The sequence below is a fragment of the Diadema antillarum genome, unplaced genomic scaffold (genome assembly GCF_040938485.1).
Source record: "Diadema antillarum isolate AM-2024a unplaced genomic scaffold, OU_Dant_1.0 seq00000999_RagTag, whole genome shotgun sequence".
NCBI classification, from domain to species: domain Eukaryota; kingdom Metazoa; phylum Echinodermata; class Echinoidea; order Diadematoida; family Diadematidae; genus Diadema; species Diadema antillarum.
Window position 1 is genome coordinate 301,113 of NW_027271837.1, and position 16,952 is coordinate 318,064.

Consider the following 16,952-nt stretch of genomic DNA (forward strand, 5'->3'; position numbering starts at 1 on the left):
GCGTCATCCACAAGGCAAAATCGGGGATTAACCACAAATGTCAGAACACGTCGACCACAACTGTCATAACGCGTCACAGGGGTGGATCCAGGAATTCCCTAAAGGGGGGGGGGCACCTTTACAAAATCAAAGGCTGGCGCGACACTCCCCCCCCCCCCCCCATTTCTTATTTTTGTTTCTGTTGTTTTAACCTAATGATTATAGTGAGGGTGCACCAGAGGGGGATGCGCCCCCTCTCTCTATTCATCATTGCGTCAACCACAATTATCAAAACCCATTGCTTGCATTACGGGGGCGGATCCAGAAATTCCGTAAAGGGGAGGCGGCTTTATAAAATTAAAGGCTACCGCACCCCCTGCCCCATTTTTTTCCTTTTATCGATGTTGTTTTAACCAACAAAAAAAAAAGAAAAGAAAGGGGGCACCAGAGGGGGATGCGCCCCCTCTCGATCCATCATTACGTCAACCACAAATGACCAAACTCATTGCTTGCATTACAGGGGCGGATCCAGGAATTTTGTAAAGGGGAGGCGTCTTTACAAAGTCAAAGGCTTGCGCAACCCTCCCCTCCCCTATTTTCTTCTATTTATTTCTGTTATGTTGACGAAATAAAGAGAGGGGGCACTAATGGGGGATGCGCCCCCTCTCAATCCGCGATTGCGTCAACCGCAAATGTCAAAATCGGGGATTAACCACAAATGTCATGACGCGTCGACCACAGATGTCAACATTTTCAAACTAACTGCAAATGTCATAACGCGTCACAGGTGTGGATCCACGAATTCCGTAGACCAAGCGTCCACTAGGGCGCGGACAAGACACGGACAAGACCCGGAATGCAAATTTGGTATTCCGCACTCCTTCGGCAACCTGTCCGCACGTTCCTGAACGTGTCCGCTCACTGTCCTAAACATGTCCGGGCGTTTCCGCACCTTCGGGAGAGAGAAAAATTTCCGCGTCCAAATTTTGATCGAGACCAAAATTTGGATGCGGAAATGAACTTCCTGACACCTTCGGCGACTTGTCCTGACGATGTCGTGAGGATGTCCCGCTTTTCCAGAACCCTTCCGCTCCTTCCGCACACGTTCCGGAAAGAATACCGCGGTGTGGGGAAGCTTCGCGAATGAAAGTGGAAGACACCAGGAACGTTTTAGGACAGCGCGGAGCCGATGCGGATCTATATATGCAAGTGTCCGGAACCGATGCGGAAATTTTGTGATCCAGACACGAAAGTGTCCACACTTTCCGCGAGCGTCATGCCAATGAAATGCAAAAAGAGCAAGAAAGGAGGCGAGGCCCCCATGCAAATATCCCCATCACAGGCACACCTTTCGTCTAGTGATGAAGAACAGGTAAATCTAAGGAGTTCCCGGTCCCAGAAGGCAAAGAAGAAGGTAGCAGAGACTGTGCCAATAGCAACTAGAAAGAAGTGAAATCAGCCCCCCCTAACCTCCTAGTAAGTTTATGTTGATTTGATCTTTTCAGAAATCATTTTTCATCTGAGTGACTTTCATGGTTCCCATTACTTACTATGGTACTTTTCCTTTATGTTGTTTTCTTATTTTATTTGCAAACAAACTAGGTTGTCCCACGTGACAGCCAAGCTGAAAAATCACAAAAGTAGGTGGAAATACACTCAGAAAAAAAAAGTATAGAATTTTGGGCTAAATGTTAATGTATTATATAAACATGAACAAGTTGTTATTCATACGTAAAATGCTCTCTAATGATACAATATATTACAACAAAAGACAAATTCATCACAATAAAAAGCATGAATTCAATTGCAAAAAATATACCTGTGGTCTCATGACAATTTAATATCTTTGAAGCCCAAAATAACAATGAAAGCTAAAGATAATGGAGGAAAATGAAGAATTTGCTGTCAAATCAAAATTTAAGTGAAATGAGAGAAAAAGCAATGAATTATGAACTCGAAAAAGTGTTTAATTTCTTTTTTTTTGCTGAGTGTATATATTTTTAAGTACACTCTAAGCATCACAAATCATTTCAGAAATATTCTTTACCTGAATAATTTTCGTAGTTGTTATTACCTAATAATCTTATCTTTTCTTTTTGTTTTAGTTGCAAATAAACTCGATTGTCCAATTTGACAGCCCAGCTGAACCCCCCCCCCCCAAAAAAAAAAATGGAAATTATAGTTGGTTGAAAATATTTCCCCAGTTTGACACTTCATTGACAATAGGCTGTAAGCTCTCAGCATGAAAAAAAAAAAACTTCTCGGACTTGAATCATTGCAAAATGTTCAAAAGTGATCAAAATAAGAGAGAGTTAGAGATGCACATGGGTAAAAATGAGAGAAAGAAAAACAAATTTAATGATTAGGATCATTTTGGCATGCTCTGCAGAAGTCGCAGACAAAACATGTATATACTTCACGATGGATAAAGCACAGGTCTAAAAAAAGGGAATAAAAAAGATATATATTTATATGTATATATATATACAGTATATATATATATGTATATTTTATAGCAGTGGCGTATCTAGGGAAAACGGCGCCCGGGGCAAGCGCGAAAATTGCGCCCCTAATTTCTGAAAAAGTGTTCAACCCTATACCCATCCCGGTAGGGACTTTATTTGTTTGTTTGTTTGTTTTTATTTCCGTCTTCATATAAAAATACACACATTACAAGTTACATATACATTGCATATACGTACAGAAGAAACGGGGGATTGCCTGTTCAGTCATAATTTCAAAATATGTCTGTTCTTCCACATGGTTCCGATATCATACGCTTTAAACAAAGTCCATATGATATGCTTTTTCAAGCACTAAAAAGGGGTCTTTTGATGGTGATTCAAATGTAATGAATTTTGATAAATTGTGGCGAGCGAGCGCAGCAAGCGAGCCAAAAATTTTTGCATTTCAGCTTACAAAACATGGAATTCTTGTCGTTTTTTGCTAATCATATCTTACAATATTTCCGCGTCATCATCACGTTTTGTTATTATCTCTTTCTCTTTTTTTTTTTTTTTGGTAAATTTTGGCGAGCGAGCGCAGCGAGCGAGCCGGAAAATTTTGTATTTCAGCTTACAAAACTTGGAATTGTTGTCATTTTTTGCTTATCAAATCTTACAATTCTAATCAAGCTATCGTGACGACCTTATAGATAACGATTTATACCAACAAACTGAGGACTTGAAAAAATACTCTAAATTAGTACGAGCGAGTGAGCCGAAATTTGTATATTTCCGCGTCATCATTACGTTATGTTCTTACCTGTTTTTATTTGGTTTTTTTCCGCCCCCCCCCCTCACGTATGTTCGAAACCGTTGGCGTCCTCTTTTGATCCAATCGGCGATCGCTTCAGAACGAATGAAATTGCAGCCGCTGCTCCGTGTAACATTTTTCCTGCTAAATATAAAATGACACGTGTGAACACGATAGACATTGTCATTTTGTCCGCGTCATCGTAACGTTTTGTTCTTATCTTTCTCTTCCTTTTTTTTTTTTGATAAATTTTGGCTAGCGAGCGTAGCGAGCGAGCTGAAAATTTTTTTATTTCAGCTTACAAAACATGGAACTCTTGTCATTTTTTGCGTATTAAATCTTACAATTCTAATCAAGATATAGTGACGACCTTATAGATGACAATTTATACCAACAAACTGAAGACTTGAAAAAAATACTCTAAATTAGTACGAGCGAGTGAGCCGAAGTTTGTATATTTCCACGTCATCATTAAGTTTTGTTATTATCTTGTTTGATTTGTTGTTGTTTTTTTGCCCCCCCCCCCCGTATGTTCGAAACCGTTGGCGCCTTCTTTTGATCCAATTGGCTATCGCTTCAGAACGAAAGAAATTGCAGTCGTTTTTTGCGCCCCCAAGGAGTGGCGCCCGGGGCACGTGCCCCCCTTGCCCCCCCCCCCCCCTAGATACGCCACTGTTTATATATATGAAGAGTTTGTTTGCAAAAACCGATAAGTCCATTTTTGAAGATTTTGAAGTGTGGTTTCTGTCATAAAGTACAAAATAATACCTTTAAATGATATATTGGTCACGATATATAAAGGTACATTTTTGAAGTTATGGTCAAAAGAAGCAAGAATTTTCTTATTATTCTCTTCATATTTTCTTGACCCTTTAATCGCAAATATCTCCATTTGGCAAATATGGACTTATCGGTTTTTGCAAACAAACTCTTCCTATATATATATATATATACACACTTATTCAATAAAGTTTTGCGAATATCATCCATGTGACTGTAGGGAGAGAAAAGATTGTTTCTCCCGATGAGACAAATTAAAAAAAAGAAAAATATGAGTCGTCAGCCGACATGCAGACAATCCCATTCTTCGACTTTTGGTGGTCACATTTGTAAAATAATATTGACCAATAATATCAATATAATATCAGCAGCTACTGTTGAAATCACAACAAGGAGCATCAATGACAGCTAGCAGTCAAATGAGGAAAAGTAAAGTCAAGCGCCAAATTTATACCTTTCCATTTTCCTGGTATTATCCGCAGTTTGTCCGCATGCCTAACGTTATGTTGTCCGGAAGGCATCCTGATTTGTCCCGCGTTCATTCCTGGTGTAATCCTAGATGTTTCCGCGCTGCCCGGCTACGAATTAGCATATTCCGAGGCATTTCGCGCTCTTCCGAGTGATTCCTAGGAATGTCCGCAGTCAGTCCGCGGACAGTCGCGGACATTCCTAGGAATGTCCCAGGACAAGCCGATTCACACACTTATTCCGCGTCTGACGCGGACAGGATGCCGAATGACAGAATTTGCTTCCGCAACCCTTCCTGGCTTGTCCGCGCCCAATTTGACGTCCGCCCTAAAAGGGAGGGGCGCCTTTAAAAAAATCAAAGGTTGGCGTGACCCCGCCCCCCCCCCCCCCATTTTCTTATTCTTATTTCTGTTGTTTTAACATAATCTAGTGAGGGGGCACCAGAGGGGGAAGCCCCCTCCCCCCTCGATCCATCATTGCGTCAACCACAAATATCAAAACTCATTGCTTTGCATTACTGGGCGGATCCAGGAATTCTGTAAAGGGGAGGCGGCTTTACAAAATTAAAGGCTACCGCACCCCCCCCCCATTTTTTTCTTTTTATCTATGCTGTTTAGAACCGAAAAAAGAAAAGAAAAGAAAGGGGGCACAGAGGGGGATGCGCCCCCTCTCGATCCATCATCGCGTCAACCACAAATGACCAAACTCATTGCTTGCATTACAGGGGCGGATCCAGGAATTTCGTAAAGGGAGGCGTCTTTACAAAGTCAAAGGCTGGCGCGACCCTCTACCCTCCCCCATTTTCTTCTTTCTATTTCTGTTGTCTTGATGAAATAAAGAGAGAGGGCACTAAAGAGGGATGCGCCCCCTCTCAATCCGCGATTGCGTCAACCACAAATGTCAACATCGGAGATTAACCATAAATGACAAAATACGTCTAGCACATATGTCAAAATTTTCAAACTAACTGCAAATGTCATAACGCGTCACAGGGGTGGATCCAGCAATTCCGTAAAGGGGATGAGTGCCTTTAAAAAATCAAAGGCTGGCGCGACCCCCCCCCCCCCATTTTCTTATTTTTATTTGTTGTTTTAACATAATATAGTGAGGAGGCACCAGCGGGGGAAGCACCCCCTCTCGTTCCATAATTGCGTCAACCACAAATATCAAAACTTATTGCTTGCATTACAGGGGCGGATCCAGAATTCCGTAAAGGGGAGTCGCCTTTACAAAATAAAAGGCTGGCGAGACCCACCCCCCCCCCCATTTTCTTATTTTAATTTCTGTTGCATTAACAAAACATAGCGAGGGGGGCACCAGAGGGGGATGCGCCCCCTCTCTATCCGCGATTGCGTCAACCGCAAATGTCAAAAGTGGATTAACCACAAATGTCATAAGACGTCGACCACAAAAATGTCGAAATTTCCAAACGTACTGCAAATGTCATAACGCGTCACAGGGGCGGATCCAGGAGTTTCGTAAAGGGGAGCCGCCTTTACAAAATTAAAACTACCGCACCCCCTGTTTTTTCTTTTTATTTCTATTGCTGAAAAAGAAATGAAAGAAGGCACCAGAGGGGGAATGCGCCCCCCTCTCGATCCGCAATTGCATTATAGGGGCGGGGACAGGAATTCCGTAAAGGGGAGACGCCTTTAAAAAAATTAAATGCTTGCGCAAACCACCTCTCCTTTTCTTTTAATTTAATTTCTTTTGTGTTAACAAAAATAGAGACGGGGAGGGGGTGTACCGCCCCCCCCCCCGATCCGTGACTGCGTCAACCACAACTTTATGGCAAATCTCATTGTTTGCATTCTGAGGCCCCTTTACAAAATTAAAGATTGCCGCACCCCCATTCTTTTCTTTCTTTTTTTTTAACGTTTTAACAAAAGAAATGAAAAGATATAAATAAGGGGAGGGGGATTGCGCAAGCCTTTCATTTTGAAAAGACGCCTCCCCTTTGCGCTTTACGGAATTCTTGGACCCGCCCCCGTAATGCAAGCAATGAGTTTTGACATTTGTGGATGACGCGATCGCGGATCGAGAGGGGGCACATCCCCCTCTTGGTACTCCCTCTCTATTTTAGTTGTTGTTGTTAAAACAACAGAAATGAAATGGGAAAAAATAGGGGTGCGGCATAACGCGTTACAAGGGCGAATCCAGGAGTTTCGTAAAGGGGAGGCGTCTTTCCAAAACTAGAAACTGCCGCACCCCCACCCCCCATTTTTTTTTTAATTCTATTGTTTTAACTAAAAGAAAGAGAGGGAGCACCAGGGGGGATGCGCCCCCTTCTCGATCCGCGATTGTGTCTAACCAAAAAATGTCAAAACTCATTGCTTGCATTATAGGGGCGGATACAGGAATTCCGTAAAGGGGAGGCGCCCTACAAAATCAAAGCTGCCGTCCCCCCCCCCCCTCCCCCCGATCTGAGATTGCGCCAACCACAAATTAATGTCAAAACCCATCGTTTGCATTACATGGGTGGATCCAGGAATTCCGTAAAAGGGAGGCGCCTTTACAAAATCAAAGGCTTCCACACCCCCCCATTTTTATTTATTTCTGTTGTTGTAACAAAAGAAAAGGGGGCACCAGAGATGTAGCAGTCCCTTACCATCCATGATTGCGTCAACCACAAATGTCAAAACTCATTGCTTGCATTAAGGAATTCAGTAAACGGGAGGCGCCTTTACAAAATAATTATAAGGGCTGCCGCACCCCCCCCCCCCCCATATTTTATTGTTATTGTTTTTTAAAAGAGAGAGGTGGCACCAGAGGGGGATGCGCCTCCTTCTCGATCCGCGATTGCGTTAACCATAATATCAAAACTAATTGCTTGCCTTACAGGGGCGGATTCAGGAATTCCGTAAAGGGGAAGCGCCTTTACAAAATTAAAATCTGCCGCACCCCCCCCTATTTTTTCTTTTTATTTCTTTTGTTTAACAAAAAATAAAGGAGGTACCATAGAGGTATGCGCCCCCCTCTTCGATCCGCGATTGGGTTAAACACAAATGTCAAAACTCATTGCTTGCATTAGAGGGGCGGGTCCAAATTCCGTAAAGGAGAGACGCGTTTATAAAATCAAAGGCTTGCGAAAAACCGCCTCGCCCTTTTTTTTTTTCATTTAATTTCTTTTGTGTTAAAGAAAATAGAGACGGGGAGGGGTTACCGCGTCCCCCTCTAGATCCGCGACTGCGTCAACCACAAGTTAATGGCAAAACCCATTGTTTGCATTACAGGGGGCGGAACCAGTAATTCCGTAAAGTGGAGGCTCCTTTACAAAATTAAAGACTGCCCTTTTACTGTCGTTTAAACAAAAGAAATAAAAAGAAACTAATAAGGGGGGAGGGGGATTGCGCCAACCTTTCATTTTGAGAAGACGTCTCCCCTTAACGCTTTACGGAATTCCTGGACCCGCCCCCTGTAATGCAAGCAATGAGTTTTGACATTTTGTGGTTGACGCAATCGCGGATCGAGACGGGCGCATCCTCCTCTGATGCCCCCTCTCTTTTTTTTTCTTCAAAACAACATAAATGATAAAAAGATGGGGGATGCGTCAGGCTCTTATTATGCAAAGGGTACCCCCTCCCCCTTCACGGAATTCCTGGACCCGCCCTGTAATGCAAGCAATGAGTTTGGTCATTTGTAGTTGACGCAATCATGGATCGAGAGGGGGCGCATCCCCCATGGTGCCCCCTCTCTATATTTTGTTAAAACAAGAGAAAATGAAAAGAAAAAAATGGGGTGGTGTCGCGCGAGCCTTTGATTTTGTAAAGGCGTCTCCCTTTACGAAATTCCTAGATACGCCCCTGTAATGCAAGCAATGAGTGTGGTCATTTGTGACCGTGCACCTCAAAACGAACATAAAGTCGCACACACTGATTTTGCGTGAGGACTGAAAATAAGTGAAATGGTCAACCTAGTCGAACTTGACTTTTTCATATTTTCTGAAAGAGCGGGTCTTCTTTTACACTATGCTAAAATTTGGTATCATAAAACGGGCAGGAATGTGTGTTTTTTTTAGCAGTTTATCTCGAACATTTTTGGTAGAATAGTGTGATTAGGTGTGTCTTTAGAATCCCTTTTTCATTTCTGAAAAACCTCGTCCACACTCTTCACTTTCAACTCTAATAACTTTGAAAGGATACTGCTACTGCTTTGAAAGTTGGCATTATTTATGGACAGAATGTGTTAATGAGGCCTGCTTAATTTCAGTTTAATCTGATAATCCCTTCATTGTTGTTACTCTGGTGATGTACTTCCTGTTTTTTGTCCCATTCATCGCACAGCCAGCACGGTTTGGTAAATATTAAGCGCTTGAATAGACACTGTACTTCAGAGCCTCTTTTCTCAGTTCACACTTTTCCTGAGTTTGTGCTTTCTTTCCAATATTTAGATAGGTTAGAAGAGTCCATTTGATTTGAGTTATACATCATTTTAAAGCTTAAAGTCTGCTCTTTCAGAATATGGTCTTAACTAAAATTTCCTGTCTGGCGACTTTTTGTTTGTTTTGAGGTGCAGGGTCACATTTGTGGTTGACGCAATCATGGATCGAGAGGGGACGCATCCTCCATGGTGCCCCCTCTCTTTATTTCGTCAACACAACAGAAATAAGTAGAATTATCACTGAAGGTGATTAATACCCCCGCCCCTAGTGTTGCTTTATAGTATGTGATGTCATGAGGGCAATGACGTTGTGCACTTGTCGAATTGGAAACAGAATAATTTTAGTTTACTGTACAATTACAGAGTTGACACAGAGTTCCACAAGGTTTGGGTAAAAAGTGTGGTTACCATGGCAATGCATTGTCTGATAAAAACACGTAAGTGACATTTTGCATAACTACACTTAAAGACCATCATACACACCAAATTTAACCTTCATAGCTTGAATGGTTTATTTTGATACAAAAATGAGTGGTTACCATGGCAACACATTTTCCTTATACTAACACATTGGTGTCTTGCAAAACTACACCTCTAGATCATGAAACATACTAAATTTCACTTTAATTGCTTGAATGATGAAAAAGTTATTCGATCTGCAAGGTTTTGGTAAAATTGTGGTTACCATGGCAACGTTTGTGTGACAAACACAAAAATTATGTGTTCCACATCTATACCTCAGGGCCATAATGCCTACCAAATTTGGTTTCAATTGCTTGAAAACTGTGGAAGAAGTTCACTCCACAGGATTCATAAAAAAACATGCGGTTACCATGGCAACGCATTGTCCGATACAAATACAAAGGACATTTTGCAAAACTACACTTAAAGAGCATCATACACACCAAATTTCACCTTCACAGATTAAATGGTTCAATTTGATACAAAGATGAGTGGTTACCATGGCAACACATTTTTCTTATATTAGCACATTGGTGTCTTGCATAATACACCTCCTGATCATCATACATACTAAATTTGACCTTAATTGCTTGAATGATGTCGAAGTTATTGGTTTAAGTTAAGGTTTTGGTAAAATTGTGGTTACCATGGCAACGCTTTGTCCGACAAACACAAAAATTATGTGTACCACATCTATGCCTCAAGGCCATAATGCCTACCAAATTTGATATCAATTGATATATCAATATATCAATTTGATATCAATTGATATATCAATATATCAATTGAGTTTGGTCATTTGTAGTTGACGCAATCATGGATCGAGAGGGGGCGCATCCCCCATGGTGCCCCCTCTCTATATTTTGTTAAAACAAGAGAAAATGAAAAGAAGAAAATGGGGTGGTGTCGCGCGAGCTTTTGATTTTGTAAAGACGCCTCCATTTCACGGAATTCCTGGATACGCCCCTGTAATGCAAGCATTGAGTTTGGTCGTTTGTGGTTGACGCAATCATGGATCGAGAGGGGGCGCATCCCCCATGGTGCCCCCCTATCTATATTCTGCTAAAACGAGAGAAAATGAAAAGAAGAAAATGGGGTGGGGGTCGCGCGAGCCTTTGATTTTGTAAAGGCGCCTCCCCTTCACGAAATTGCTGGATACACCCCTGTGACGCGTTATGACCTTTGTGGTCGACGTGTTATGACACTTGTGGTTAATCCCCGATTTTGACATTTGCGGTTGACGCAATCGCGGATTGAGAGGGGGCGCATCCCCCTTTAGTGCCCCTCTATTTATTTCGTCAACACAACAGAAATAAAAAGAAGAAAATGAGGTGGGGAGGGTCGAGCCAGCCTTTGATTTTGTAAAGGCGCCCCTCCCCTTTAAGGAATTCCTGGATCCGCCCCTGTAATTCAAGCAATAATGAGTTTTTCCATTTGTGGTTGACGCAATGATGGATCGAGAGGGGGCGCATCCCCCTCTGGTACACCCTCACTATATTAGGTTAAACCAACAGAAGCAAAAATGAGAAAAGGTGGGTCGCGCCAGCCTTTGATTTTGTAAAGGCGCGCCCTCCCCCCCTTTACAAAATTCCTGGATCCGCCCCTGTGACGCGTTATGACATTTGTGGTCGACGTGTTATGACATTTGTGGTTAATCCAATATTGATATTTGTGGTTGACGCAATCGCGGATTTACAGGGGGCGTATCCCCCTTTAGTGCCCCCTCTCTCTCTATTTTGTCAACACAACAGAAATAAAATTAAGAAAATGGGGGGGGGGCAAGGGTGGCGCCAGCCTTTGATTTTGTAAAGGCGCCTCCCCTTTATGGAATTCCTGGATCCGCCCTTTTGACGCGTCATGACATTTGCAGTAAATTTGGAAATTTTGACATTTGTCGTCGACGTGTTATGACATTTGTCGTTGACTTGTTATGACATTAGTGGTTGATCCGATTTTGACATTTGTCGTCGACGTGTTATGGCATTAGTGGTTGTTTTGACTTTTGTCGTCGACGTGTTATGACATTAGCGGTTGTTATGACATTTGTCGTCGACGTGTTATGACATAAGTGGTCGTTTTGACATTTGTCGTCGACGTGTTATGACATCAGTAGTTGTTTTGACATTAGTGGGCGATTTTGACATTAGTGGGCTCTACAAGGAGCTATTGCTCAAAAAGACGGCGGCATTGAACCCCACCATCAAAGACATAAATGAACCTGTGGAATTCTTTTGTCCATCAATAGAAAAAAGACAGCTGTTTGAATAACTACTGCCTGTTGGGACTCCAACTCTTGAAACTCCTTGGGCACCTACCACACACATGGACTATGAACCCGTTTACAGTGCGGGGCTGGGCCGAGCCGCGGCCGAGCCACGGCCGAGCCCAGCCTCAATCGCGAGGCCGGGCCACGCAATTTGTCCGTTTACACTGCCGGGCCAGGCCACGCTTTTGATTCAAACATTTCAATATTTTGTCGTAGTGGCGCTCTGCTTGTAAACAAACGCAATTTGGTATTGTCTGGTTTTCAGACCCTTTGCCAAATGAGTTCCGTGGCGACGAAGTCGCCGTTCGGGCAAAGGCCTTTGCCGAAGGAAAAAAAATCCTTTGCAGGACAAAACCACCTCAAACTATACTAGTTTTCGACGTTGAGGGGGTTAATAATCTGAACAGCGAAATAGTACAGGCAGAGGGTTTGGAAGCCAGACTAAAATTGTCCGCAAATTTGGCCCAGTTTGCGTTTACACTGAGAAAAGGCCGGGCTCGGCCGCGGCCGAGACCACCTCCAGAGCGTGGCCAAATGCGAGACCAATTTTGGCCTCGCATTTGGCCTTTTGTGCGTTTACACTGAAATGAAGGTGGAGTCGGCCGCAGCTCGGCGCGGCCGAGCCTCGCACTGTAAATGGGTCCTTCACCACTTCCACCTGATATCACCACTGCCATCAGATTATGTGCATCTTAATGAGTACAGTCAGTTGTTTGAACAATGACGATTGTGTTATCATGGATCGTCACTGACAAAAGAACCGTTTCCCTCATTTCGGTCCTATTTGGCTGAAGTGCCTTTTCAGACTCAACTGCCTTTGAATAAACACCAATGATGGGGAGCAGCAAACCTCTAACAAGAACAAATTTTGCGTCACAAACTTGGTAATAGGGAGTTTTCGCAAGCACGACGCTGCCGGTAGTTGAGCGTGCCGTGTGCAAAATTTGCTTCTGCGCATGATCAAATCCGAGAAACGTCCCGTCCCAAGGAACACGAGTACGGTCCTCGGCCAAAATAGCGTTCGGTCCCGATGCTGGGCAGGAGTGAGCCAGCCAGTCAGCCAGCCAATCAGCGATCTTGTCCCCACGCCTCAGTCCTGTACAGGAAAGCGAAACTGCTTAGATATGGGGACGGGAGTCCGAGTACGGGGACTGTCGCAGCTGATTGCTTCCGCGTATTCTCGGTCTTCGCGTCGTGTAGCGAAAACTCCCTAATACAGTACTGAAGCGGACACTTGCGGCCACGCATGTAACGTCGCTGAATGGTAAGACAAGAACGTCGTCTATTGTTACTTTAGTCCAGATACTGGCCGCTTTTAATCGTCCGCATTCTCCACACAAATGCACGCATACATGCATGTACTCCACACTATAAACGCACCAAACCGCTGATCACGACACTCCACCAACTGGCACTCCCCGAAAATGTGTATTTAGGATCGGCAATTTTGTGTAATTCAGACGCTATACACTCAGACCGTGGTAGGCATACTGCTATGAATACAGTCCAGGAAGTGGACTACTGTTAACTGTCCATCTTTCCTCTGAAACAATGTAGAAAAATAGATTACAATGCACAGTCAACCTGCTTAAATATGTTTATGCTTTGTTGCACACTATAATAATTAAACCCCCAGTCAGAGTGGATATTGAGAGCATGGTGTTCTGTTTCGGACACACTTTTATTTCGAGTACTGACAAAAGCATTTCCATTAAAGTGTGATTTAAGTTAAGTATCATTTCGGTACGTCTATTTGGACAGTTACGGTGCCTTTCAACACCCCAGTCATTGTATTAAAGTGTGGTCCGTTACACACCTTGGTCTTGCACACTTTCAGATGGTTCCTAAGTAGCTCAAGATGGACACGTGTGAGATCGCTCCAGTCTATATTCTGCTGTTAAATCACGTCAATGCGTTCCGATTTGGTTTACACGAGCCAAGGTCCCTACTGAGGACTGTTGCTAAGTTGCAGTGTCTTCCTGACATCACCTGTAAGGCGCGCAGGCCGTACAGCAACGGTCCCGGAAATGAGCCTCGCGGCAGCTGCCCATTACGACTACCAAATGGCACACGGTGGAACTCAGATCATCTCGGCAGGCTTAAGAGATACAACAGAAGTATAAAGAGAGGGAGAGAGGGATAAGGAGAGTGCATGGGGATATTAATTTGAATCACATTTATTCTTTGATAACGATAAATATCCCGATTGTTTTCGACATCTGACTTTTTCGTAAGTTCAAACAGACATTAAAATAGCTAGCTGTTGATCCGCGTCAGATATTTTTTGGAACTTCCTCCTTTCCATGTCTTCTGGTTATCGCGTTCTTCAACTACATCAATTCCTTCAATCTCCTCAGCGCCAAACACAAACACGTGGGCATGCTAAGGAAATTATGGCTAGACTTGAGCCTGACAAAGCCGCATGAAAATGTAGAGGCATTGGATAAAGTGACGTAAGTCAGCCTTCTGCTTGTAGGACAGGAACATCAAAAATGTTTGTACCTACTGGTTGGCTGGAAAAGCGTACCATAGTGGGGCTTACGGCTCACATTAAAGGAGGAGCTCAATGAAGCATGTGATAAACCGGAAATTGCGTTGTGAAGGCATCGGACTTCATATAACCTAGGAGGTTGAAGAGATGGAGTAACATGTTTCAAATATTTTTGAGCGGCGGCTACATCAAAAATGTTTGTACCTACGGGTTGGCTTGAAAAGCGTACCATAGTGGGGCTTAAGGTTCACGTTAAAGGAGGAGCACAATGAAGCATGTGATAAACCGGAAATTGCGTTGTGAAGGCATTGGACTTCATATAACCAAGGAGGTTGAAGAGATGGAGTAACAACAGAATTATTCCCTTTGATCTATGTTCAAAAATATTTGAAGCATGTGCCAAACAGGATCTGCCGCGCCGATACGAAAACGATTGACTCGTGTCTCATTGCATAATCACCAGCCACTTTCAAAGGAAGATATGTCTTTGTGATGGTCATTACTTTTCGCTATCCCTTCTTATAAAAGCTAGGTGGTACAGACACGAGGATGCGCGAACAGAAATTGAGGAAAAAATGCTGAAATCAAAATGAAAATTACTCAACTGGGCATACGCGGGCACTAATCTGATATATCTATCAATAAAGAATTATACTTGAAGATTATTACATGTTAGTTTCATTTGGGAAAATAAAGTCGAAAAGTGATAAAACCAGCTTTCCAGGATGGTACAGTTTTAAACATTTTCACATAATACGGCTTTGATTTACACTTTTGCGCAAATTTCTGAACGGAATTGACTTTTGTTTTACATGCTTTATTATTAACTGAAATTTCATTTCATTTAATAAATAAATAAGCAAAATATGGCCAACATTATGATAACGTTCAAAATGAATCTTCAGATTGCTCAGCAAGACGGCGGCTTGGAACATCGATCATCAAAGGCACAAGTGCACCTGTGGAATTCTTTTGTACATCAATAGAAATCTGACAACTGTTTGAATAATTACAGCCAGTTGGAAATCCATGTATAAAACCTCCTTGATATAACCAGAGAGGTGTTAGAAAAGGAGAGACAACTCTTCGTAATTCATGCAAACACATGTTTGGGTTCAAAGCGTTACAATGGGATGTCTAGCATTCCACTATACGCTTTGAAGTCATGCTCTGCACCGCTCTAGTTGCAAGGCGAAGTTCGGAGACGAAGAACACATTTCACCTTTCGTTGAATTACAAGCCTTACTTCCCCGTAAAATTTTAAATGAAACACTTGAATTGATTAAGAGTAGTTAGGAAAGAATTCAATATTATAAAAATATATTTCTAGTTTCTTCGTAATGCGCAAATCGAAATGAAATGAAAATTAGGCCCTCTTAAAAAACCTAATATTTTTCTATAATGCGCACATTTCCGCATGTTAGTTTATCCTTTAATCTGGGATATTTTGATCTTTCAAATAAAGTACTCCGCTAAAGCATGCACCAGCTTGCTTTTAAACTATTTGCTGTTAAAATTGTCACTGCATTTTGATTCGCTGCTCCAATTCAAGGTACACAAATCCATTGTTGCCATCACATTGAAAGAGAGAGAGTGAAATGTAGTAGGGGCAAGAATTTCTAGATGTGAGAGCGCTAATCCCGATTATTGATGCTCTCTTTGGTCAAAGCACCTGATTTCCACCTGTAGTTAAGCGCATAACTTCTCGGCGGTGCCGCGCATGACGTCAAAGGAGAGCAGGAGTTGTCTCTCCTTTTCGTACACCTCCCTGATATAACTGAAGCTCGACACAGGCCACGACAAGGAAATTATGCTGATATTTTCAGCCTTTAGAGGCACAAATAAAGTTCAATTGCAAAGGCGATTACGGCAAGGACGTTAAAAAGTGATTGAATACAAACAAGAAATCAGAGAATTTTTTTCGCACAATCAAAGGCGTCCAATGCTACAAGGTTAAGACTGTTCTGATAATAGCACATTTCACTTGCGGCGTTTTCGTATTCGTGTGTCTGAAAGAGGTGACGTTCGTTATTCCAAAGGTTCGTTGATGAAAAAAAAAGTAGATGACCTACATGTTCATCAGAAAATGCAATAAGTTCGTTAATCCGAACATCTGTGGCGTTGTTTCGACGGTTCGTTATTCCAAAGGTTCGTCAATCTGAAAAGAAGTTGGACTTATAACGAACCTTCGGAATAATAAACTTTACTTCATTTTTGGATTAATGAACCTTCGGAATAACGAACTGTAATCGTCTGAACGATATGCGTGTGACTGTCGTAAATACAAGATTAATACAAGATTGATTTTCAGCCCTCTTTCATGTATCTCACAAGAATATTGACATTACCATCTACAGATAAATCTGTAAAGGAATATCACGCAAAGAACGGAAAAGTCTCCTGACTTCACTTGACCAGCACTCTTCATTGCATGTAATCACATTTATTTACTTGCACTCATGCAAATGAACATCTTGAGTTTAAGGATTTGTAGATCTTAATTGCCATCATAGACTTTGAAGAACAAATGTCTTGAGACAATTGGCCGCACGCATAAAAGCAAGCTATTGCTTGTGCTAGCCTTTTGCTTGAATTCGTAAACGTAACAACAAGCAAGTGCTTGGGGGCAAAAGCTTTTTCTAGCAAACACAAGCAATTGCTTGCTGCCCGCAAGCAATTGCTTAAAGACCAAGCATTCGGTTAAAAACGTATGCAAAACCCAACATTTTGCTTGTTCTTGCTAGCAATTGCTTAAGTTTTGTAAAACGAGACTGTGCTTTTGGCGAACTGGGACGTTCACGTTTAAGCCTCAATTTCATAATTATCCATATGTGGCCCAGATTGCTACTAGCACATATAATAAAGAATAAA

The 16,952-nt window shown here is 42.3% G+C and overlaps 1 protein-coding gene across 1 annotated transcript in view; it reads right to left on the bottom strand.

Annotated features, from left to right (window-relative positions):
* Window positions 1–13,575: 13,575 nt before the first annotated feature.
* LOC139742442 (A disintegrin and metalloproteinase with thrombospondin motifs 7-like) overlaps window positions 13,576–16,952 on the bottom strand; it is a 177,026-nt gene continuing 173,649 nt past the window's right edge. Inside the window, exon 22 of the mRNA XM_071652981.1 lies at window positions 13,576–13,688. Coding sequence (XP_071509082.1) covers window positions 13,576–13,688 — 113 coding nt within the window. The remainder of the gene's footprint in view (window positions 13,689–16,952) is intronic.